The following is a 26,995-nucleotide window of genomic DNA, read 5'->3' as shown; positions in this document are numbered from 1 at the left end:
GGGAGGGGGAAGAGCAAGACAGGGAGGGAGCGAGAGGAAAACGCTTTCTCTTAAGTGGAAGTAGCACGGATCCCAGGGGCCAGGAGGCCAGAAATGGAAGTTTAAACTGCATCTATCTTTTAACGGGAGAACAGCAGGAATCAAAATGTCAGTCTCCGGAGTCATGGTTTGCTCCTTATTTTTTAAGATCTGGAAGATAACACGGAATACTTCTTTTAGGATGTGTTTTTTTTTTCCTTGTCCATGATGAGATTATCTAATGTTTTCTGAGAAGCTGGAATCCTATATGTCTGTCAGTTGAAGTGGAGATGGGAAGCACTTGTGATAAAGGTATAATATATATATATCTTTGTCATCTATGTGTGCCTGTGTATGTACATATATATATATCTGTATATTTATACCATTCTGCAAAAAAATTAAAATATAGCCTCAGGACAGCTTATAGTAATCAAGTTATAGATCATATCATCTGCAAAATCCTAAACTTGTTAGGTTAGTTTGAACTAATTTTTGATTCCAGAGAAAGATCTTAGTAAGGTCATAGTACCAGAACAAGGAGAAGCGATCTATTTTTATATCTGCATAGGCATATATATTACTTTATCTTGGCAGCAGCTTTCAGTCTTCTCATAGCCAGCCCTTTTGTTGCAGTCTGGTGAATCATCTTTGCACAGAACCGAACTTTGACCTTTGCTCAAACACTGTCAAATCATATGCAGCACTAGACTGTATTTTGTTCACAAAAATATTAGAAATTTCTTTTGGCTCTGTTAATAACTCCTATATTGTTGATGTAGAGAAGTAAACTTATACAGTAAAAGATGCAAATAATAAGTAAATATAAAGATATTAAATGTAGCTCAAAGGAAGTTATTTTTATACAAGCACATACATGCAAGTCATTACCCTAATCAAGTCTCCATTGTCTTTCCATGTCAAACATCAAAAAAGTAGAAACAAATGGGGGAGTGATAAAAATGAAATGCTTCTTTAAAAAAACTAATTTTATTATGAAATCCATTAATAGTATAATTTGGTAAAAGATCTTAATTTTGAGTTTCTTATTACTTCAACTTTGTTCCTCTTTTCCAGAGGTGCCAGCAGAAAGGTCCCCCCGCAGAAGGAGCATCTCAGGGACCAGTATGTCAGAGAAACCCAACTCCATGGACACAGTAAATACCTCACCATTCAAAGTTCCAGTAAGTCTTTCAGTTCTCTAGAAGACTATTTTACATTTCTCTCTTCCTAGAGTCATAAATAGCTACTAAGAAATCCAAACATTTCAGTCCTTAAGAGTTTCTTTACAGTATTGTGGTTAAAGGCCAGTTACCAACTTGAATAGATTAACAGTAGATAATGTCTGTTACTTTCAGCATCAAGTTTATTAGATTGGTAGAAACATTATTTTTGCTTGCAGGCTATTTTCAAAAACACGTAACTAAGAACACCAAATTTATATTCCTCTGAACTATATGATGCAAATTTTTTTAGATGTTCTTTAATCAAAGTTGCTAGCTAAAAGCCATCACAGTTCTATAAACAAGCTGGTAGGAAGACTTTGTTTGTTTGTTTGTTTGTTTGTTTTTGGAATGGAGGTATGAGATATTTTTTTCCAGAGCTGTGTAGAAAGTGGAGACTCATAAAGTTGCAGAGCAAATTCACATAAAATTAAACAATTATGAATTTTAATCCTGAGACCTTGTCTTTGCTTTGTTTACACTACTTTCTAAGTAACCATAAGCAGTTAAGAAATACTCTGAAAGAAGGTGACTCTTTAAACTGACCAGGAAATAGTGAGAGTCAATACTGAATACAAAAATTTGACAAAAGTATGCTAAGATGAAAAGTTAGTACGTAAGATGAGCTGACCACAAATCTAATTTGGCCTTTTTGATATAATTCTAAGTAACTCAAAATAATTTTGGAGGGAGCAGTTAGAAGGATTCAAACTTAAGACCTCAAACTTGCGAGGCACATGCTTTACCACTTGTGCCACACACATTCTCACACTTTTTGTTTGGACCAGCTTCAGACTTCTTCAGACTGAAATACTGTACTATCATTGTCAATTACTTCCCAGACTCTAAAAACTCCCCTCAAATACTGCTCTTTGGCAGACTTGACCTACATATCATGCTGTTAACACTTGTATTACAGTACTCACCCAACATGATTATAAATGTGGCCATTTTGCTACTAGACTATAGTCTCCGTGGAAATGGGGATTTTATTTTTCTGTTACTTTATACTAAGCATAATACACTAAGAAGTCATCAATAACGGGTGAATCACCATCATTTTGCCCAAAGTAAGCCCTCAATAAATATATAAATAATTTCAGTCAGAACTTATTGAGCTCATCTGTTTCTCCATAAACCTAACAATGAAGCTATGAAAATAGTAGGCTCTTTGTGTGTTTTGTTTTGTTTTGCCAGTCCTGGGCCTTGAATTCAGGGCCTTAGCACTGTTTCAGGCCAAAAGCTCCACCACTTGAGCTGCAGCACCACTTCTGATTTTTTTTCTATGTATGTGGTACCGAGGAATCAAACCTGGGTCTTCATGCATGCTAGTAGGCAAGCACTCTACCAAACTCCCCGCCTTAGCAAGCTTTTTTTAAGAGTATATGCCAGAGCTTTGGGGAATATGATTGAGTAATTAAACCTGCTGTTCACCATAGTAATAACACTTAAAATATTTAATAAAAGATTATTTACATTGAATGTACATATACAGAATGGTTAAATTTGTTTCTTCAACAATAAGAAATTTTAATTGGTATTTCATATTTGAAAAGTTTGTAGTGTGTATGGTGTATATTTGAAACAAACTAGGTAGAATTTTTTACTTGACATGTTTTAGAGATAGTTCTTTGAGGCTTTTCTACATTATATGTATATGTAAGCTCGCATACTTTTTTGAATTGTGAGTTTAACTTAGGTTCTCCAAAAATAACTTTAGACATTTTGCCTCTTGCAAAAGAACATTTCTTTCTCTTTTATCAGCTTATTAGGTTTTTTCACTTTTTATATTTTCTCTAAATGAAAATTCTTTATTTTACACATTGTTACAACCATCTCACCAGAGGTTGTAAGGGCCAGTTGAGTAAGTTACCCTGGTGCTTAATTAAAGCTTGCCATGTAATTGTACATGTTTCACTATGTTTAAGATTTGAAACAGGCTTCTTACTTTATATTCTGTTTATCAAGTTACTTGATATTTATAATGTTTGTATCACTTCTTCTTGATGATGCCATCAAGTTGGCTTTGGCTTAAGAGAACTGCTTATGTTTTGTGCCAGGTGCTTGGATACTGTTCTCATTTCCGTAGCACAATGGTCTGAGTTGGTCTTCCATGTGAATATAGCACAATGCAGTCGCAGCTGCCTCATTTGTATTAGCTTTGAGCTTAGCGCTGAAAGAATTCAGACACACAAAAAAATATGCCAACACAACCAGAAAACATAGTTGAAAGCTACATATTCCTATGTAACCCTCCTTGTTGTACTCCTGTCACTGTGATACCTGAAATTTCTCAATCACATAAATCTACTCAATGCAAGAGACAATTTAAAAAAAAATCTTTGCATAGTTTTTAGGAGAAAGTAAAGCTGTAGAAAATAAAATGTACACAGGAATTTTTCCAAGTTAAAGAAACAGAGCTTTACATATACTTAAGACCAGAGAATGTCCATTGCTTAAACAAATGAATCTCAACACTACCTATCCATAAAAATTATCTCAAAAAGCTTCAAAAATTATACATAAACTTTACCTCAGTCTAGGTGAATCATGATCTCTACTTGAAAACTAGGTGTTCTGTATTTTTGGATTCCAGCATTATTCTAATATATAATAAAAAGTTGAAAACTACATGTTTGATTTTTAAAAACCTCATTTTAGTGAGTTTTTGACCATGAACATTAGTGCTTATTTTTATACCTTCATGTCTGATAAGAAAACTGTTAGGCAATGTTTTTTAGTAGATTGCCTATTAGTTGGCCTTGTATATATTTACCATAATCAGGTAGATTACCAGTTTCCATTTAGAAAGTATTTGCTTTAGTTCACCCTAACAATCTGTGTTAGGGGTGAAATAGTGAAATTGAATTTGTAGTATCCATGCTGTAAAAGTTTAACATTTTATATTCTCACAGTTATGGATTCCAAGAGGAAAATTGAAGTTACTTCTCTTGATGCTTCAAGTTCCATGTACATCTCTTCTTCTCCTCTTCATCAGCATATATGTATAGTAGTACCTCTTTTAGTAAAGCATTTGTTATCCACATATATATTCATATATGTATAAATATACTAATACCCATTTCTATATCTATTACTTCTAGTAGGTAAAAAATAATATAATTGACACAGATGTCAGCAAAATAGGGTTCAAATATAGGAAATATTAACTATGCCCTTATGTCATTTTGTAATTAGACGGATATAATTTTCTTTTAATAATAGGTATTCTATAAAAATCTAAGATTTGGAACTGAGAGTCTTAGAAATATATGAAAGGGGAATAAATTTAACTGTAAACTCTTTTAAAATAACAAAAATAGAGATTGGCAAATATTTGGAGAAAAAGAGAGTTTGGTAGAAAATAATGTAAAGTTGAACTTGAGAGAATCAAAAAATGAATGCCTTCTTCAATCTATGACAGTTCCTAGAAATAGAATTACAACAGCAAGTTGGAGTCCATTTTTTTCCAGCTTGGGGGAAGGAGTATTCTGGAAGAATATGAGATGCAATCACTTACAGCTCATTCTTATGGAATGCTTAAGGGGAGCAGAGATTTTTCTCCTTGTAAGAGCTCCTTCAAAGATTAATATTTCAAATTAACACTTGCTTAAGGGAGCATATAATTACTACACGTACCTAATATGTGCAATTGATAGCTAATACTTAGAAGTTAGATATTATAAAAGGTAAGACTTGCTATTTTCAAGATATAATTCATATATCATCTGCACATGCTAGCTGTACAGATAATATATGCATTTTTCATGCAAACTACCATAATTTTGCCTGTTCCATATAAGGAAAATAGTATAATATTCAAGGATTCAGAAATAAAGAGTATAACATTTAGTTTTAAAAGAATAAGAAAAAATAAAAAGCATAATGAACAATGACAGTGTCATGTATGTGGAATATTTTAATTTTGTGAATTATCAACAAATACTTATATTTTAAGAATTATTAATGTTATATAACATAATTTCTTTTGAAAATTCAGGCCTACTAAATAGTTTGCCTTTTCTATATTGTATATGACCTGCCTCCTTTTTTTGTAAGATGTTTAATATAGGTTTTAATGGCATGATGCTGAAATCTCAAATAAAAGTCTGTGACTTTGATATAGCAATGAAATTAATAATCATCAAATCAGGAAGTAGAGGTTTGTTTTGACAAATACCCGTCTGAATAGTCCTCTGCATTCTAATAAGGCTTGGTTCTGATGTTCCATGGTTCTTTACACTGAGTTTGCCACAAAATGTATTTACTATGTGTTTCCTAAAACCTTTTCTTTTTTGGTTTGTAACTTTATAGTACTTTGCATTTCTGCAGTTCCTAGAGTCAAAATATATATGGCATCTAATTGTCATATACATTTTTCACTCTCAAAATAAATTACTAGGTCTTGTCTGGCTCTTTTCAGATTCATTTATCCTTATTTACGGCTTCACTTACCAGTACTTGTTTCTTTGTGAAATATTACCAAGACTAATTTTATGAACAGGAGACCAGTTTAATACCTTGGTCTTGCACTGAGAAAACACTTTGTGGTTGCAATCTTAAAATTCTTACTTACTGATCTTTGGATTTGTTTTGTTAGTAAAAGCCAATGAGACAATGAATGGATCATTCTTAGGGACCTGAGATCCACTGCCGCCCTGAGATAGATTCTCAGCTGTCATTTCTTTCCTTCTAGATACCCCATCCTGCCTTCCTCCTTTGTCTTTACCAGCTACAACTGGGCTTGTGAACATGAGAAGGATATGGGTTAGACTGCATACACTACAATGTCGTGGGACAGGGCCTGATGGGACACTGCTTACTCCTAATAGCTCCAGGAATGTTAGAGACCAATTGATTATGAGAGCCTCTAGGCTGTTCAAGTTGATTTGTTGTCTAGAGAGGGAACCTGTCAAATTCTCACATGCCAAGTCATAGGCTGGAACCCCAGATGCTTACCTACACCCCGGTACCTCAGATGACCTTAAGTAGTAAAATTGACCAGAGGAGGAGGAAGAAGAGGAGGCAGCAGTGGGGGAATGGAAGGAGGGAGGGAAGAGAAAAGAAAACAAAAACTTTGGAAGGTGGAGAGAGGCTTAGAAGAAAAAAAATATATTCTTTTCTTTAATATTTTTACTGGCTTTGGCTTTCTACCTTTTAAACAATTGCCCCTACATTTTTTTTCTTTTCTTTTATTTTATTTTTTTATTGTAACTAATAAAAGGGTTACATGATATTTGCCAGATAGAAGGTGCATTAATTCACATATATTGATACCTTTTCACATGTCTTGGTCCCCATTACCCTCCCCTCCACCCCCCACCCGCCCCCCCATCTTGTTTTTCCCCCTTCCCTATCCAATTTCAAATAACCAATTACAAATATATCCAATATATCAGATAACAAAGTGAGATACTGTAACAATATGAGATAACCAAGGGATAGCAAAAGAGATGAGAGAGAACATAGTACATTAAGGACAACAATCATTCATTATATGGCTTTTGTTTCTATATCCTGGAGGTCTTTTCAATTAGCTTCATACTATATGGCCTTATGTATCAAGGTTTTGTTCTACTGCAGATCTCTGCTAGTAGAGCCCAAGGTTTCTACTGAATATGACAAATGAGGGAAACCATTGAGCCTAAGTTCCTTTGAGTCTGGCTTACTTCACTTAATATGATTTTTTCTAAGACTTTCCATTTCCTTACAAATGGGGAGATGTCGTTCTTTCTGACAGCAACATAGAATTCCATTGTGTACAAATACCACAACTTGTTGATCCACTCATCAACTGTGGTTGGTTCCATATTTTTGCTATGGTGAATAATGCTGCAATGAACATTGTTGTGGTAGTAGATTTAGTATACCCTAGTTTCTGGATGGTTGGGTAAATGCCAAGTAGTGGAATTGCTGGGGCATAGGGGAGCTCTATGTTTAGCCTTTTGAGGCACTGCCTTACTGCTTTCCATAGTGGTTGAACGAGTTTGCACTCCCACCAACAGTGTAGTAGTGATCCCTCCTGGCCACATCCCCTCCAGCCTCTGTTGTTATTCGTTTTCCTGATCCTGGCCATTCTAACTGGAGTGAGGTGGAATCTTAGAGTTGTTTTGTTTTGCATTTCTTTTATGACCAGAGATGTTGAGCATTTCTTCATGTGTCTATAGGCCATTTTTGTTTCTTCTTCAGAGAAGACTCTCTTTAAGTCTTTGGCCCATTTTTTAATGGGATGGTTGTTACTTTGGAGATGAGTTTTGGAGTGATTCAATTTTTTGAGCTGTTGATATATTTTAGATATGAGGCCTTTGTCCGTTGTTTGGTTGGTGAAGATCTTCTCCTACATTTTTATTTTGCACTGAGCCCCTGTAATTATTTTTTTTATTGTAATTAGTAAAAGGGTTACATGATAGTTGCCGGATAGAAGGTGCATTAATTCACATACATTGATACCCTTTCACTTGTCTTGGTACCCGTATCCCTCCCCCCCCCCACTCCCCACCCGTCTTGGTTTTCCCCCCTTCCCTATCAAATTTCAAATATCCAAATACAAATAAATTCAATAAATCAGATAACAAAGTGAGATACTATACCAATATGAGATAACCAAGGGACAGCAAAGGAGATGAGAGACAACATAGTACATTAAGGACAACAATCATTCATTATATGAGCCCCTGTAATTATGCTCAGTCCTATATAGTACAGTAAAGACTCTTAACTTGTCTCTACCTTCCCCTCACACTTTACCTATCACACTGATTCCAAAGGTAAAAGCTAAACTAGATCATTCCTTGACTCTTATTGTCTTGCAGAATTTACCAAATTTTATGCATTTTATTTGGCTCACAAAGTAAATTTTTCTTCTTCTTTTTTTTTTTTTCAAGTCCTGGGCTTGAGCTCAGGGCCTGAGCACTGTCCTTGGACTTTCTCAAGGCTAGAGCTCTACCACTTGAGCCTCAGCACCACTTCCGGCTTTTTTCTATGTATGTGGTACCGAGGAATTGAACCCGGGTCTTCATGCATGCTAGGCAAGCACTTTAACCACTAGGCCAAACTCCCAGCCCAAATTTTTCTTCTTTTCTGCTCATCTTCCCTCTTCTTTTTTCCCTTTTAGAATATCTCCAGACAGAATTAGCTTTTATTCAGTATGTACCTGTTACTTGCTGATGCTTTTTGAGTTGAGCTTCTGTTAAAGAATGATTTAAAAAATCAACTTGCACAGAAAAATTTTGTGTTGCTTTTTTATTCCCTAATACCCAGTCACTGCATCCTTTCCTGTAACTCTGTACATTGTTACTCACAGATGCCATCCAGGAACTTCCCCAAAAAACTTTTGGCAGGTCTCTATACATGTATGCCTAGGATATCTATCTTCTGTTCCTCCTGAAAGTATTCACATCCTTTAAAGTTCATCTGCAGTGTCTGCTTTTGTAACATTAGTTTTGACTAACTCTGCATTCCCATAAAAGTGTACGTTTACTCACTGTACACCTGATATTGTAGGATTGCTATTTATTTAGTTATATTACCATGTTCATGATATAGTCTAGTCATTGATCTCAAGAATAGGCTGTATATACCACAAAGGGTATACAATACAAGTAATTCACTTTGGGTTCAGAAAGAAGCATTTCTGTCACTTCTTAAAATATAATATTATCAAATGCTTCATAATCATACATGTAAACATGCTTGGATTTTTTAAGTAAAAATACTAAGAATACCTACATGGAGCTCCAGTGTTACAATCAGTTAGTGCATGATACTTAAAGAATACATACTCGACAGTGTTTTATTCATTTTTTATATATTGTCTATTGTAATTAATAGAAGGGTTATATTATATTCATCAGATAGATAGTGCATTACTTCACATACATTGATACCCTTTCTCATGTCTTGGTCCCCATTTCCCTCCCCCTCCCGCCCCTCATCTTTTCTCCCCTTCCCTATCCTATTTCAAATAACCAAATAAGCATAAATACAATATATCAGATAACAAGGTGAAATACTGCAACCATATGAGGTAACCAAGGGACAGCAAAAGAGATGAGAGATAACATAGTACATTAAGGACAACAATTACTCGTTCTATGGCTCTTGTTTCTATATCTTGGAGGTCCTTTCATTTAGCATCATTCTATATGGCCTTATGTATCTAGGTTTTGTTCTATTGTAAATCTCTGCTAGGAGAGCCCAAGGTTTCTACTGATTATGACAAATGAGGGAGACTATTGGGCCTATGTTCCTTTGAGTCTGGCCTACTTCACTTAATATGATTTTTTCTAAGTCTTTCCATTTCCTTACAAATGGGGCAATGTCGTTCTTTCTGGCAGCAGCATAGAATTCCATTGTGTATAAATACCACATATTGTTGATCCAATCATCTACTGAGGGGCATCTGGGTTGGTTCCATATCTTTGCTATGGTAAATAGTGCTGCAATGAACATCGTTGTGCTAGTGGATTTAGTATGTCCTTGTTTCTGGACCATTGGGAAAATGCCAACTAGTGGAATGCCTGGGTCATAGGGGAGCTCTATGTTTAGTCTTTTGAGGAACTTCCATACTGCTTTCCATACTACCAACAGTATAGTAGTTATCCCTCCTGGCCACATCCCTGCCAGTATCTGTTGTTGTTAGATTTCTTGATCATGGCCATTCTAACTGGAGTGAGGTGGAACCTCAGAGTTCTTTTCATGTGCATTTCTTTTATGGCCAGAGATGTCGAGCATTTCTTCACATGTCTATAGGACATTCATATTTCTTCTTCAGAGAGACTCGCTTTAAGTCTTTGGCCCATCTTTTAATGGGTGGTTGTTTCTTTGGAGATTAGTTTTGGAGTGATTCAATTTTTTGAGCTGTTGGTGTATTTTAGATATGAGGCCTTTGTTGTATGGTTATTGAAGATCTTCTCCCACTCTGTAGGCTTTCTAGTTAATTTGCTAGCTATGTCCTTTGCCATACAGAAGCTCTGAAGTTTAATGCACTCCCACTTATCCAGACTTTCTCTGATTTGTTGTGTTTCTGGGTTCTTATTAAGAAACTTTCAACCTGTGCCAAGGAGACCTAGTATATCTCCTATTTCCTTCTTGTAAAGTTTTCAGTGTATCTGCTTTTACCTTGAGGTCTTTGGTCCATTTGGAGTTAATCCTGGTGCAGGGTGATAAAGAAGGATCCAACTTTAGTTTTCTGCAGGTGCTTAACCAGTTCTGCCAGCACCACTTGTTGAAGAGGCTGTCTTTCTTCCATTCTACTTTTTTGGCTCCCTTATCAAAGATTAGGTGACCATAGGTCTGTGGGTTAATATCTGAGTCCTCAGTTCTATTCCATTGGTCTTCAGGCCTGTTCTTGTGCCAGTACCAAGCTGTTTTGGTCACTATAGCTCTGTAATAGAGTCTAAAGTTTGGTATTGAAATTCCTCCTGGGCTGTTCTTTCTGCTCAGAATTGTTTTTGCTAAGCCGGAAATGGAGCTGTGGTTCAAGGGGTAGAGCACTTGCCTTGAGCAAAAGATGTGCCCAAGCCCACAGTTCAAGCACCAGGACTGGCCAAACAAACAAATACAAATGATCACCTCTTGATAGTACTTGGTAAAATGACATAGCTTTCAAGTGCTCACAGACAATGCAATTGAGATGATCTCTTTGAAATAACCATTGTAATCCATGCTTTACATTAAAATCATAATTTAAAATTCAATTTGAAATGATGATGAATAAAGCAAGACTGTCCCTACTGACTCACAGAGATATGACACAGGTAGTCTAAAACAACTATAACAAGATAGTTTAGTAACTCAATCTTTGCAGCATGTAAAGACAACAGTCATAGCAGCCAGCATGATATTAAGACTATATGGCTTTTAAAAATGTTATAAAAAACTTATCAATAAAGATATTATTATTATTATTAAAAAAGAATTGTTTTTGCTATACTGGGTCTTTTATTATTCCATATGAAATTTTGGATTGCCTCTTCTTTGTATTTCTTTAAAGAATGACTTGGGATATTGATGGGTATTGCGTTGAATTTGTAGATAGGCCTTGGCAAGATTGCCATTTTCACAATATTAATTCTTCTAATCCAGGAGCATGGGAGGTTTTTCCATTTCCTCAGTTCTGATTTAATTTCCTTCTTCAGATTTTAAAGTTTTCATCATAAAGGTCCTTTACATTCTTAGTTAAGTTAATTCCTAGGTACTTTATTTTCTTTTAAGCTATTGCAAAAGGAGTTGCTTTCCTGATTGTTGCCTCGTTCCTCTCATTGTTGGCATATAGGAAGGCGATTATTTTTCTGTGTTAGTTTTATTTTTTATTTTTTTTTTTGCCAGTCCTGGGCTTGAGCTCAGGGCCTGAGCAATGTCCTTGGACTTTCTCAAGGCTAGAGCTCTACCACTTGAGCCTCAGCACCACTTCTGGCTTTTTTCTATGTATGTGGTACCGAGGAATCGAACCCGGGTCTTCATGCATGCCAGGCAAGCACTTTAACCACTAGGCCAAACTCCCAGCCCCTCTGTGTTAGTTTTATACCCTGCTACCTTGCAAAAGTTTTAAATCAGCTCAAGCAGCTTTGGAGTGGAGTCTATAGGATTCTTTCAATAAAGAATCATGTCATCTACAAAGAGAGAAAGTTTCACTTCCTCTTTCCCTATTTGGATCCCCTTTATGTTTGCTTCTTGCCTTATTGCTCTGGCTAGGAATTCTAATAGTATGTTAAAGAGGAGTGGAGAGAGTGGGCATCCTTGTCTCATTCCTGATTTTAGAGGAAATAGCTTTAGCTTTTCGCCATGAAGTATAATGCTAGCTGTGGAATTGTCATACACGGCCTTTATTATACTGAGGAATGTTGCATGGATTACTAGTTTCTCCACAGCTTTTAGCATAAAGGGGTGTTGGATCTTGTCAAATGCCTTTTTTGCATCTATTGAGACAATCATGTGATTTTTGTCCTTGTTCCTGTTGATGTGTTGAATAATATTAATTGATTTGTGTGTGTTGAACCAGCTTTGCATCTCTGTGATGAATCCTGTTTGATCATAGTGTATATATTTTTTTGATGAGTTGCTGAAGATGGTTGGCCAGTATTTTGTTGAGAAGTTTTGTATCAATATTCATGAAAGAAATGGGTCTATTTTTTTTTTTTGATGATTCTCTGTCTGGTTTTGGAATCAGGGTTATAGTGGCTTAGTAGAATGAGTTTGGCAAAGAGCCTTCATTTTCAATTTTGTTGAAGAGCTTGAGGAGTATTGGTGTGAGCTCTGCTTTGAAGACCTTATAGAATTCAGTTGTGAATCCATCTGGCCCTGGGCTTTTCTTGGATGGAAGGTCTCTTTTTGACATTTCTATTTCAGTGCTTGAAATAGGTGTGTTTAGTTGGATTAGGTCTTCTTGGTTCAGTTCGGGTATGTTATATTGGTTATAAATTCATCCATTTCCTCCAGATTCTCAAATTCGTTAGCATAAAGGTTTGAAAAGTATTCCCTCATGATGCTCTGGATCTTGGTAATTTCTGTTGTGATATTACCATTCTTATCTGTGGTTTTGTTTATTTGGGTGTGCTCCCTTCTTTTTTTGGTAAGATTTACTAAGGGTCTGTCGATTTTGTTACTGTTTTCAAAGAACCAACTCCCTGTTTTTTAGATTCTTTCTATAGGTTTTGGGGCTCCAATTCATTTAGTTCTGCTTTGATTTTAATAATTTGCTTCCTTCTACAGGGATTAGGGTTGGTTTGTTGTTCTTTATCCAAGAGCTTAAGGTGGGACATTAAATTGTTGGTTTGCGATTTTTCCTTTTTGTTAATGTAAGCACTTAGAGATATAAATTTTCCTCTGAGTATTGCCTTTGCATTGTCCCAAAGGAGCTGATATTTTGTGTGCTACTTTTTGTTAAATTTCATAAACTGTTGAATTTCTGTTCTGATCTCAATGACCCATCGGTGATTCAACAATATGTTGTTTAATCTCCATGAGTTACAAGGTTTTTGTTAATGGAGATTGGTGTTCAGTTCCAATTTGATGCCCTTGTGGTCTGCGAGAATGCAGGGAATAATTTCAATGTTTCTGAATCTGCACAGGTTTTCTTTATGCCCTAAAATGTGGTCTATTTTGGAAAACGTTCCATGTTCTGCTGAAAAAAAACGTATATTGTGATATTGCTGGGTGAAGTAATCTGCAGATGTCTGTTAGATCTAGTTGGTCTATATAGTTGTCAAGCCTGAGATTTCTCTGTTGAGTTTTTGCCTGGTTGATCGATCCAGAGGTAGGAATGGTATGTTAAAGTCACCAACAATCACTGTGTTTCGATCTATGTGTGGTTTTAGTGAACGTAAAGTTTGCTTGATGAAGTTCGGTTCTCTGGGATTAGGTGTGTAGATATTTAGGATCGTTATGTTCTCCTGGAGGAGAAATCCCTTTATTAGTATATAATAATCTTCTTTGTCTTTTCTCACTAATAGTTTGAAGTTTATTTTATCTGATATGAAGATGGCAACTCCAGCCTGTTTATAGGGGCCGTTAGCTTGATAAACTTTATTCCAACCTCTCACTTTAAAAAAATATTTATTTGGGGGCAAGATGTGTCTCTTGAAAACAGCAGAACGATGGATCTTGCTTTTTGATCCAACTAGGCAGTCTATGCTGGTTATTGGAGAGTTAAGTCCATTGATATTGAGAGTTTGGATTGAAAAATATTTACTAATCCCTGCTATTTATAAAAGGTTTCATTAGGTCCTGTGGCTTTCCAGTTCTTGGGGTACTTAGCTGGTATGATTTTTAGATGCTATTTCTTTGTCAGTATCATGTTTGTGTTGGTTTTCAATGTGTAGAATATCTTTGAGAATTTTCTGTAATGCTAGTTTTGTTGCTACAATAATGTTGCAACTTTTCCTTGAAATGGAAGGCTTTTATTGTCCCCTTAGTTATGAATGAGAGTTTAGCTGGGTACAGTTGGTAGTTATTTGTCTTAAGGGCATGACATATGTCCTTCCAATCTCTTCTTGCTTGCACGGTTTCTGCTGAGAAATCTGTGGTTATTCTGATTGGTTTTCCTTTGTAGGTGATTGTTCTCTTCTCCCTAGCTGCTCTTAGGACCCTTTCTTTGATCCTATACAGATTATAATGTGGCGGTGCAATGTCCTTTTCTGGTCAGGTCTGTTTGGGGTTCTAAAAGCTTCTTGTAGCTGGATGGGCCTGCCCTTCTGGATATTTGGGAAGTTCTCTGAGATGATTCCCTGAAGTGTATTTCCAATACCATTGACCTCTTTCTCCAGGCCCTCCTCAATACCAATTCGCCTTAAATTAGGTTTCTTAATTGTATCTTGGACCTCCTGAAGTGTTCTCTCTTATTTGCTAGATTTAGTTTGACTCATTTTCTGTTCTTTCTCTATGACAACTAGTTTATCTTCAACCCTGGAGATTTTTGCTTCTGCATTGTCTAACCTGCTATCAATACTTTCTACTTTATTCTTTATCTCCCTTCCTTCCAATTGCTGGTTTTTGATACCTTGCATCTCTTGTTTTAGATCGTATATGGACTTCTTTAACTCCTTGATTTCCATTTGAGTGGTTAGCTCAGCAGCTTTACTCTCATTGGATATTTGTTGGAGTTCGGTCAGCTTTTTGTTTGTGGATTCTATGAATTCGTCCATTTTTCTTTGTAAATCCTTTATTATGGCCTCCTTTTTGGCTTCCTCACGTTCATGTATCACCTTCTTTATGGTTTCATCTCGTTTAGATATGGCTTCCTAATTTATCTCTTTCGGTATGTTTTCAAGCTTTTCCTTAATCATGTTTATCAATTGCATTTGTATAGCATTTAGAGGACTCTCCTCTTGTTTTGCCATTGACTGCTCCAATGCCTGTTTATATTGGGTGGGAGATGCTATTCTTTGATTTGCCATTTTTCTTCAGTTTCTTGTTCTGTCCATTTGAAAATGGAAGCAAGATTAACACTGCACAAAATTACAGTTTTTAGGATATAACCAACCTAGATCTCTTTAGCTGGCCAGATGATATATGTTCACAATTTTAGACTGACATTATCACTGTCTCTCTATTTTTGTACACTTACAGACAAATCTAATACCACCACCACTGGTCACTGTTTAATGACAAAAAACAAAAAACCAAACAAAAAAAAGCCCCTCAATCCAATCTCTATTGTATTTAAGTCCCTCTGGACTTACAGTATAATTGAACACCTAGATATACAGTATTGCTCAATAACCATCAACTGTAGATCCATGCATTATAAAAGTTGAAGGATGAACAGAGGACCAGAGATAGAAAAATAGTATGAAAGACAAGAGGGGAGGTAAGAAAAGAGTAATGTATGAGTGTAAGATTAATAAAGTAATGAAGAAAAGGGATAGCATAAGGATAACTGACCTAAGGTCGTAGAAAGGTAAAGTAGTTGTGTATAAAATTTAGAAAAAATAAGATAAAAGTTATGAAAATGAGGAGAGTAATAAGAAGAATATATAATGAAAAGAGGAAGATATATAGGAGAGTTCAATGATAACAATTTTAATAAAGTAAAAATAAACAAACAAAAAAGAAAGAAAAAAGGTGGGGGGAGATCCCACACAATTGTGAGTTCTTAGACAAGAAATAGTAGGACTAAGAACCCAGAGATTAAAAAGCAGGTGACTATATCAATAAAAATATCATTTGTATCCAGTTTGTACCCAGTGCTCTCACTGTTTCTAGGAATGACCACAATGACAGAAGGAAAGGGGGGGGGGGATTAAAGAATCATAACAACAAAAAAAAGAAATGTGGAGGTAAAATGGTCAAAAAAATAAGAACACATAAAAATGCAAATGAAAAAATGTAGGAAAAAAAAGGGGAGGGGTGATGGGATAGGAAACATGTGTCTCCACTAAATTCAGTATCCAAACACTTTAAAAAGTCTTTTTCTCTTGCGATTTGGCTTTGTGGTTTTTCTGATCTGTTTGCTTGATTGGGCAGAAAAAAAAAAAAAAAAAAAAGCTGGTGAAGCTGCAAGCGGCTTCAGCAAGTGCGGCCCTGCCCAGGGGGAGGAACTTCTGCTAGCACCAGGGGTGTACATTCAGCTAAGCTGCCTCTGGGAAAACCTTTGCCCTTTTGAATGATGGCGCTGCCAACACCACTTCTCAGGCTCCAGTTGGTTTGGCTGGGTCTTTGCCAGCAGTCAAGATGGCGCTGATCTTGGCTGGTTGGGGAGGGGATTCCTTCCCAATGTCGTTCCTCAAGCTGAAGTGGAAACGTCTCCATGGAGGTACTCACAAATTGCTGGGTTTTCTGGGTTCCCTGTAGCTGGCAGGTCTGCACCCCAGCCGGGTGACCGCTCTGGGCTCCGGCCTGCTCTGTCTGACTGTCTGGAGCTGGCAGGTCTGTGCAGTCTGATTACTGAGTTAATCTTAATCGGTGTGGCCAGATGTGATCCTCAGCTGCCATTTGTTTTGTTCATTTTTATCCATTTTAAGCAGTTGAAACAATTTAGAAAACACCCTTCTAGAGCGTATGAAATTTGCGAAGACATTAACCTGTCTTATAGTATCTTTCTTATTAGGGAATAGTTTTGAGCTCAACATTGTGTATTTTTTTCAACAGTTAATCTGTTAAGTACAATAGAACTAACTGCAATAGTGAGTAAAAAGAAAGTCTGTTTATGAGCAAATGACAGAAAGAATGACTCATGACAATTGTTTTCTTAGGATTTTGCTTTTCATTCAGAGTGTAATTGCCTATGCAGTAATCTGATCTGCTTTTCAATTCTTTTTAAATGCTAAAAGAGAGGGGAAAAAAAACAGTGGTAATCAACAGAAGTGAAGGTCAAAACTTCCTGATCTGTCCTAGCTACCAGGACTCTTGATTTACATGAGATTGTTGTTACAACTGAGAGGTTCTTTTTTAAGAAAATTTGGTGGCTGTACTTGAACAAAACTGTAAACTCTGCTGATCATGTAATCTAGGACTATTCACACTGTCCTTTAAATTCTACAAGAGTACAAATATAGAATGTAATATTACTAGCACTTGAGGAAGTCTACCTAAAACACTCAGCAAAGAAAAGGTAAGAAACTTTTTTACTGTATAAAAATTGTTTGATTTGCTCTAAGGCCATGTTTTCTTACAATAACAATATATAAGGTTTTTGGAGGTTTGTATATAAAAGGTATTACAAACCAACTTGATAATTTAATGCCTAAACTGATCAAGGAAAATGTGGCAGTAGAAATAGTACCATGGGAAATACTTTGTAGAAGAACTATAATTATGCCTAGTAAAATCTTTTCCATAATGTATTCCTTTCTTTCTCCATTTACTCTACACCAAAAAAAAAGAGAAAGAGAAATCCTAAGATACTCAGAGTAACTTTATTAGAGTAGCTTTATTGTTCAAGTTGTAACTTTTGATTACCAGCTTTATATAACTTTCTTGTCTTTAGGTGTGTGTGTGGTGTGAAAAGTCTATTATTCTCATGGGCCACACTTACCTGTAAGAACCTGAGTGCCATCCCTGAACTTTTTGCTCAATGCTAGCACTCTGCCCCTTGAACAGCAGCTCTATTTCAAGCCTTTTTTGGTAATTAGAGATAAAGTGGACTTTCTTGCCCTAGCATGCTTCTTAGATCTCAGCCTGCTGAGTAGCGAAGATTATAGGCATGAGCTACCAATACCAGGCTCTTATTACCTTTTAGTAGTCTTTCTCTGTATATAGTATTTTAACTACAATATGTGTGTTTGTATTCTGATTTTATTTGGTATTCTGAATGTTTCCTGTACCTGGTTGATCCTCTTTTTTTTTTCAAGATTTGAAGTGTTTGCTATTTTGTTGAATATATTTTCTTTGCCTTGATCTTGTGTCACATCTCTTGCTTTTATAATCATAATTCATAGATTTGCACTTTTGGTTTGCTCTTTTGGTAGTATCCCAAAAGTTTTGGATGTTCAAAGTTTTAGTTTCCTGATATTCTTTTCTTTGTCCTTGTCTAGTAGATCTAAATTGTTTACTTTATCTTTAGTGCCTGATACTTTTATTTTCAACTTGTTCCATTCTATAAGACTATCAATTGAGTTAATTTCATTCAGCTGTTTACTTAAATTCTTGAAATTGATTCAGCTATTTATTTGTATCCTCTTTGTATTTTTTCAGGCTTTATACATGTCCTCCTAATTTCATTGGTCTTATTATTCTTCTTTTGAATTCATCATTTGAAATTTTGTCCTCTTTACCATCGTTCTTATCTTTTATTTGGAAATTTGACATTTAGAGGAGACATTTTGCCTTGTTTTCTTATTATTACTGCTGTTTCTACATTGAGATTATGCCTCCTGAGTCTGAGTTCCTGATTAAAAATGTTAATTGCATATAGTCTTTCCATTGAAATGGTTTCATTGTTCAGGCAGGATAATGTAATATCCAGGTTAAGTTACTGTTTCCAACCACTGAACATGTATATGTGTTTACCTACTACTCAGTATACCAGGCCTGAAACCCAGCATTGATCAAATTGAGACAAAGTAGCTAGTCTCTTATAAAGAGGTTGTTTGCCCATTTGGGGGCTGCTTTCATTATAGAAATTCCCCCTTCTCTTTGTATACTAGGTGCCACTGGTAGCTGAAAAGGACTTTACAACCTGTAGTCTAGTCAAGTTCCCTTTTCCTCCACCTTCTCCTATCTCCATTTTGTCCTCATGGGCAAGTGTTCAAGCCTCAGAATAATCCCTAAAATGTTAAGAATAAGGGAAGCAAACAGAGTACTGGCCAGGGAAGAACTGAGAGTTATAGTCACTTGCCCTGCTAGTGTCAGTGCTTACTGGACCTGTCCAGCAGCTCACCTCCCTGTACTAAGCAAGAGGTTAGAGAATTGTTGTGATTTAGGTTATTTAGATCTGGACCCTTAGTCCTATCAGCAAACATACTCCAGAATGCAATTCCCAGGGAAGCCTTTCAGAGCTTTCAAACCTTTCCAAATAATTCAGTTCTTTATGATAGAATCTTCAGCTTTCCCTCCCTATCATAGGAATTCATGGATGGGCTTGGGAGTGTATTCTGTTTTTCTCTGTTACTTCAATGTCTTCGTGCTTTTCTTCCATCTACCTACCTCTTTCTTTCATGATTCCCTATACTTTCCTCTTTTCCTAATTAGATTATAGTTTCTCTTCTGTTACTTAATCTCATTCATAAAGTTACAACAGTGGATACCTCTAATCTAATTGCCCTACCCAATTGTATTTCTTCTGTGTAGCATAGATTGGCCTTGAATTCGACATCCTCCTGCATCTTCTTTCTAAGTGTTGATATTATAGCGTGTGTTACCACACCCAGCTTCTTTCTTACTTGTGACCTATCATTTCTTATTACCTAATTCCTTAAATAAAGCCCTCTTATTTAATATTATGCTGAACTTATGTAAAATCAACGCATATCCTTTTGGTCATAAGAAAGTACGCACTTCATTGATAACATGGAAATAAGTTAGTCTATCCAAGTAAATTAATCATTATTAACATGCCAAAAATATGTACTAAGTATCTCACTATGTGCTAAACATCACAGAAGTAAAAATATGAATTCTGTTTCTGTTGCTCTCAGCATTGAGATTCAGTAGAGCATATAAAATAGCAGTAGTACTATTTATAGATCAAGAGAGAAAAATAACAGTAAAAACAATAAGAAGTGAGAGAAGTTAAGTCCTTTTAAAGAAATCAGGAGTGATTGTCTAAAGAATTGTATTTAAAATTAGTATAGGAGAAGCTGAGTAACTATTTGGCAAAAGAATATACTAAATATGTATTTCACACTTACATAAGGGTAAGTTCCAAATGGATAACAGGAACAAATGTAAAAGGAAATAAAAACAGCTAGAAGAAAATATAAATGAATTCTTTGACCCTAATGAGAATAGCTCTCTGTAATCATTACTGAAAAGCCAGAGGCAGTTTACAAAAAGAACTGGTTAATTTCACTATACTAAAATTACTTCTTTTCAAATTGGAAAACATTCTAACAAAGTTTTCAAAACAATCAAGAAAACACTCACAACATATTAAAATTTTTTAGAAACTCTTTTAAATAAAAAATGTATTTAAAATTAAGAGACAAATGACCAAAAACCAATAGAAAAGTTAGGGGAAGAGGGTGAATGGAAAGATATGAACAAGCCATTTTAAGAAAAAGAAAAACATTAAAAAAAGAAAAAGAAAAACATGTACATATGAAAACAAAATTCAAATTCAGAGAAATGCAACTATTAAGATACCGTTTCACCTTTCATGCTAACTATAGCTCTGAAATATGATAGCAGGTTCAGTTGTTTAGATGCTCTGCACATATTTGATGCAAAGTCAAACTGGCATAACCCTTCTATGGGAAATTTGTTAAAACAGTATGTACTTTTAGCACATTTTGACTCAAATCTCACAGGATTCTACCCTAAAGATTCTACCTCCCACCAATATTTAAATACATATGCACAAAGTTATTTGTTGCAACATTATTTGTAATTTCAGAATATTGAAAATAATCTGAATACCAATTCAGCAAAGTAGGAAATTAAACTACTAGAATAATGCACATGCTTACACACAAATGTTTATGCTGTCCTAAACAGCTGTCTAGTGATTCTTTTACTGTGGTCATTACAAATCCTAGGTAGGTGAGGAATACCTCACAAGTTGAACTTCCTCTAAGTTCTAAGAACCAGGAAGGGGCTTATGGCTCCCACCTTTCAAAGTTAGAGGCATTCCTCCAGGTGCTCAGACAAAGGACTATTTATTACTCTAAGATGGAATTGCTAGAAGTTTGAATTACAGTTCCTGAGCTCTGGGTATAAGGATCTTGGCTTCTTTAACTTTTGGATGGCTTAATTTGACTGTCCAAGACACCAGGGCTGAGAGTCTTCTGCCTTTAGATCTTGATTGCCTCTCATTCTCTATAATCTTAGCTGGTCTACTGTCTCTCAAGTACTAGTACCTTCACTATGCTTGGCTTCTTGCCAATTCTTCAGCCACCTCCTAATCTTATAGCACTAATCTTATAGCACTGAGCTTCAGGTACCAGGTCCTTTAATTCTTGGTGGCTCCTACTTGCTTCTGATTGTTACAGCTTTGAGCTATCAGGACTCTTAGAAGCCTTAGATGGCTTTTTGAAACTGTAAGCTACTTCTTGGTGTCAGGAACTCTGTGCTCTGGCTATTTAGAATATTAGCTTCTGGTGACTGGGAACCCTTGTCTGCTTTTTGTATAACCAGCCATGATAACGACCACAAATAAGCTGAAATGGCTGTAGAACCAAAGCCTTCATAAGGGCATAGTGTGATCACATAAGAGGAGGGTGGGAAACACCTGAAATATATCAGGGAAAGGAGAGTAACAGGCATGCTGCATTCACAGTACTGGTGCCTGTTAATCTTCACATAAGACTCCCATTAATATAGGCTCTTTTCTGTCAGTGGGATACTGTTTCCTGCTTATGGCCTAATTGAGGAATGCTATTACATATAAAACAGCCATAGGCAGGGTTCTCTGAAGCAACTTAGATGAGGTCTGGGGGTCATTGAGACTTGTCAAGTTAAAGTTTTCTGGCATAGTGCAGGCAAAAGTTTTCTCCAGAGCAAGGCCTCTTGAAGCAGAAGTTGCAACCTTTATCAGTGATTGAGTTTTCACTGGGTTTTTGTTGTTGTTGTTGTTGGTTTGGTTTGGTAGCTTTCAAGGCCTCTGTGACATAATCAGTGCAAATAGGCTACCATATAATAATCTTACCAGTTGCCAAGAGAGAAGCTGTCCAGTTTTGACAACTCCTGACTGTTAGCTGTCATTCAAAAGGATCAAAGACCTAGGATGTACAGCCCTGAGTTTGAACTTCAGCACTGCAAAAGCAAATTTAAAAAAAAAAAGTAGATAAAAAAAAATGTAGATTACTGTAACTTAACTCTAAAGATTCTCATTGGTCAAAACAATAGCAACTGGTAATATTAGTACTGTTATTACTAGGAAATAAGTCATGATGAAACTAAAACTGTTTGTTAATCATAAAACACATTACAACTGATTATTATTTTGCTGTTGTTACTATCACTTAGAATTTCTCTGGATTTCCAGTTATAAAGTGGACAATAAAGCTTCACATTTAGGTTCCCATTCTTTTTCCTTTTCCCTAATTTCTTTTGTGTCACTACTAAGGCTTAAACTCTGGGCATTTGGCTTTTTTTTTTTTTTTTGGCCAGTCCTGGGCTTGAGCTTAGGGCCTGATCACTGTCTTTGGACTTTTTCAAGGCTAAAGCTCTACCAGTGAGCCTCAGCACCATTTCTGCCTTTTTTTCTATGTATGTAGTACCAAGGAATTGAACCCAGGTCTTCGTGCATGCTAGGTAAGTACTCTACCACTAGGCCAAACTCCCAGCCTGTCCCTGAGCTTTTTAACTCAGAACTGGCACTCGACTACTTGAACTATAGCTCCATTTCCAGCTTTTTGTTGTTGTTGTTGGATGGTTGGAGATAAAAATCTCATGGACTTTACTTCCCAGTCTGGCTTCTAATCACCATCATCAGACCTCAACCTCTTGATAGCTGGGATTAACAAAAAGTATGAACCCAGCACTGGCTCCTTACTAAGTTTTACCATATGTTTTAGGCAATGTTTACTGAACCATCTAAGTTACTATTTTATGCTTAGAGACCATCAAAGGAAATGATTTATATATGCTGAGTCTTTCACCTGAAGTAATTATATTTCATAGTAAAATATGCAAAATAAACAGATTAATTTACTAATTAAAATAAAACTTGATCCATAAGCACAGCATATCAAAGAAAGACTTGATAAATAGGACTGCATCAGACTAAAAGGTTTCTGCATGGCAAGGAACATAGCCAACAATCAAACGAAAAACATCTATTGCATAGGTAAAGCGTTTTGCCATCACTTGTCAGATAATGGCCTAATATCCAAAATATACAGAAAATGTAAAAAAATAAACCTTAAAAAAAAACAGCAACCTGATTCATAAATGGGCTAATGAGCTAAAGAGAATTCTCAGAAGTAAAAGTGGCCAATAGACACATGAAAAAACGTTCAATAGCCTTGGTCATAGGAGATGCAAATCGAAACAACATGGAGATTCCACTTCACCCTAGTTCAAATGACCATTATCAGGAAAACAAACAGTAGCATGCTGATGAGGATTAGCCAAAAGGAAATCCTAACACACTCTTGGCTGGAATGTAAACTTGTTCAACCACTCTGGAAAGTAGAATGGAGGTTCCTCAAAACATTAAAAAATTATCTTATGATCTGGCAGTTCCACTCCTGGTTGTTTACTCAAAAAATTACAAACCAGGATAGAGTAAAGCTAACAGCACAACCACGTTTAATGTAGCACTATTCACCCTAGCCAGATGCTCTTAATGGACAAGAAAATGCGGTCTATACACACAGTGGAATTTTACTTGTCCATGAAAAAGAATGTTATTATACCATTTCTAAAGAAATATAAAGACTTAGAAAAAAATTATGTTGTGAAGTAAATCAGGCCCAGTGAGACACAGGATAATCTTTTTCCTTATATGTAGAAACTAGATTGAGCTTCCAAACTCATGAGTAAATACATTGGGTGGTATGCAAATATAACAAATGTATTACCTGAAGAACTGTAGAGTCAAGGGAGATCTCAGTATAATTCCTTAAAAAAGCAAAATAAAAGTTCAGCAAAATAAAATACCAAATAGCAGGTACTCAAAAGGGATGGGGTGGGATCAAGAGAAAGTGGTAGATAAATGTAGAAGAGTGAGAAGTGGGGAAATATAGTCAAGAATCAACATATATCCTATAAAATTTAAGAAAAGTGAGGGAGGAAAGTAGGATGAGGGGTAGAGTGGGAATGTTGAGAGGGGTTGACAAAGATATATTGCATCCATAAACTTTTTTGTTAAATGGCAACACCTTTGTTCAACTATTTTAAAATTATTTTTATTATTGTAAAGGACATGTACAGTGAGATTAAAGTTACATAAGTTAGGTGAGCAAGTACATTTCTCTTTGAACTATGTCCCTTCTTCCACCAGTTTTTCCCTCCCAACATCCCCTCCCCCCAAGCTGTATAGTTCATTTTCAACATGTGTCTATCAATATCACTGATGGATTCAACGTTTATCCTACCATTTCTGTGTTCCCCATTACCTTCCTCAAAACAGGTAAACGGATAAATTATTTAAGACAAAAAGTACAGAAAACTACAACAGTGGGAAAGGAGAGAAAAAAATAAGAACAAAAACCACTTATTTCCATTTCTTGAAGTTCATTTTAGATGATCATATGCACATAGCTATTGAACCTTTGTGATCCTTACCTGAGACTATCCTCCTTTCGTCTCATAGAGTGAATGTCTGGAGTCCTGTGTCATGCCCAAAGATTAACAAATCCAAAAAATGTGGTATACATACAAAATGGAATTCCATACTTCCATCAGAAAAGAAAAAAAAGCTGGACACAGTGGCTCACACTGAAATCCTAGCTATTCAGGGGGCTGAGATCGGAGGATCAAGGTTCAAAGCCAGCCCAGGCACTAAAAACCATGGGACTCTTATCTCCAATTAACCACTAGAAAACGGGAAGTGGGGCTGAGGCTCCAGGAGTAGGATGGTAGCCTTGAGCTGAAGAGCTCAGGGACAATGCCCAGGCCCAGAGTTCAAGCCCCATGACCCACCAAAAATAAAAATAAAAAAGAAAAGATAATGTACCATTTGTAAGGAAATCAAGAGACTTGGAAAAAAATATATTAAGTGAAGTAAGCCAGACCCAAAGAAACATAAGTTGCAGACTTTCTTCATTTGCTGTAACTAGAGTGTGCCTATAAATCTACAAATAAAAACAACACACTGGATGGTGGGGGGAAAGGCTTACAAAGTGAAATAAAACTTGAAAAGCAGAAATGAAAACAATTCTTATCTGAGTTCTTTCTGGCGACAAAATCATATACCATTTAAAGGAAATGCTATTAAAATTACCTACTCAGTGATTTTGTAATGTTATCCTTAATCCCTTGTGTGATTGCTGATGTGAAATATCTCCAGCAGAACTATAGCGGGTTTTCTTGCACATCTTTCTGTTTTTGTGAAAGGTGATGACATGTTTCTCTCTCTCCACTTCTCCCTGTCTTGAGGGACTATCAGCAGTGCCAGGACACTGGCAAATCAGTGTCTCTTATTACCACCACTGAGAGTGGTTGCATAGCAGCAGTTTTATTTCAGCTTCCAGTCATGCCCAGATAGCCAAGTTCAGTCTTCCGGGGTTACTCCAATTTGCAGTGTACGAACAACTTTTATCATCCTCCTAACATTTATCAAGCTCCAGAGAAAGGCGACATTTGGCTTTTTATTTCTCTGATAGTTGCTAATTGAAAGTTTTATGTTTAAGGAAAATAGTGAGCAACAATTAATTAAAGTAAGTCACTTTAGTATTCTAAATTGCTAGCGTTTTAAATGATGAGCTTTTTAATACTTGTAAAAAAAAAATATAGATGGTAGCAACAGCAGTTCCAAGGAGAATTGAATAAGGTAGGACTTGTTTTGCTGGTTTTATTAGAATGTTTTCAGATTAGGTTGATGTCAGACAATAGGGTGAATTAACTAGTGAATTTGTAGTCTTGCTTTTTTCCCCATTTGTTCTGTTGAATATTTGTAGTATACTTATAGAAACATTTATACTTTTCATATTTCTGTAAGTATGTACAGCATAACTGTATATAGAAGAAAGAAATACTTTCCTGTTGATATATCTGTTTTTACGTTTTGTACTTGAGGAAGTTATTTTTAATATATTTAGTAGCCACAGAATCAACTGCAAAAAAAGTAATTTCAATAAAGTTTAACTTTAGTGTAATTGTATAGTTTTATTATTAAAACCTAAGGGGGAGCTACTCAGGAGGCTGAGATCTGAGGATCACGGCCCAGAGCCAGCCTGGGCATGATAATCCATGAGACTCATCTTCAATTAACCACCAGAAAATTGGAAATGTTGCTGTGACTCAAATGGTAGAGTGCTAGACTTGAGCTCAAGTGCTCAGGGACATCTCCCAGGCCCAAAGCTCAAGCCCCTCAACAGACCAATAAAAAACAAAAACCTAAGAGGCAAAATCTTGTCAAATAAATTTACAGTAGTTGTTTTTGGCTCATTTTCTTTCCCTTCGTTTATTGAATTATACTCCTAGCTACTTGTTATATACAATTATTTAAAACTTGCTACAAATTAGATATAGTACTTTTGAGGAAAGTACATTATAATGCTTACAATATCTAAAGAGGGATTAAAAAGTGAAAGAGGGATTAAAAAGTGGTCAGAAAGCAAGAATTCAGCCAGGTGTATAGGTACATACTACTAATTCTAGCACAATGGAGGCTGAGGCAAGGAGGATTCTAAGTTCATAAATAGCAAGACCTTGTCTCAAAAGAAAAGGAAAGGAAAGAAAAAAGTCTTGTTTCTTGTTCTTGATTTCCTTTGACATGGTTTTTTCACTTAGAGTAGAAGGTAATGTACAGGCTAATGTGCAAGATCTGAACACTGTCCAGCTCAAGACTACTACTGTCCTACTACCTCATTTCCATTATTCCCCACTACTTGCCATCTATCCTAGGCATACTGGCTTGAGGATCTTCCTTGAACATAACATACATAGTTTGGCTTTAAGGCTTTGCTCTGTGTCTATTGTCTGGAATACTCTTGACTCAAATTTATCTTCTATAAGTTCTGTCTTGACCACTTAGTGTCATTGATTTC

The 26,995-nt window shown here is 35.9% G+C and overlaps 1 protein-coding gene across 9 annotated transcripts in view; it reads left to right on the top strand.

Moving 5' to 3' along the window:
• The window catches only part of Rasal2 (RAS protein activator like 2), a 261,335-nt gene that overhangs the window by 169,377 nt on the left and 64,963 nt on the right, over positions 1–26,995 (top strand). For all 9 annotated transcript variants that reach the window (XM_090340368.1, XM_090340365.1, XM_090340369.1 and 6 more), the window contains exon 4: positions 1,096–1,202. In XM_090340368.1, coding sequence (XP_090196494.1) covers positions 1,096–1,202 — 107 coding nt within the window. The remainder of the gene's footprint in view (positions 1–1,095; positions 1,203–26,995) is intronic.

Source organism: Megascapheus bottae, chromosome 10 (assembly GCF_031878675.1).
Source record: "Megascapheus bottae isolate mThoBot1 chromosome 10, mThoBot2.hap1, whole genome shotgun sequence".
In the NCBI taxonomy this organism is placed as follows: domain Eukaryota; kingdom Metazoa; phylum Chordata; class Mammalia; order Rodentia; family Geomyidae; genus Megascapheus; species Megascapheus bottae.
This window is presented reverse-complemented; position numbering and strand designations above follow the sequence as displayed.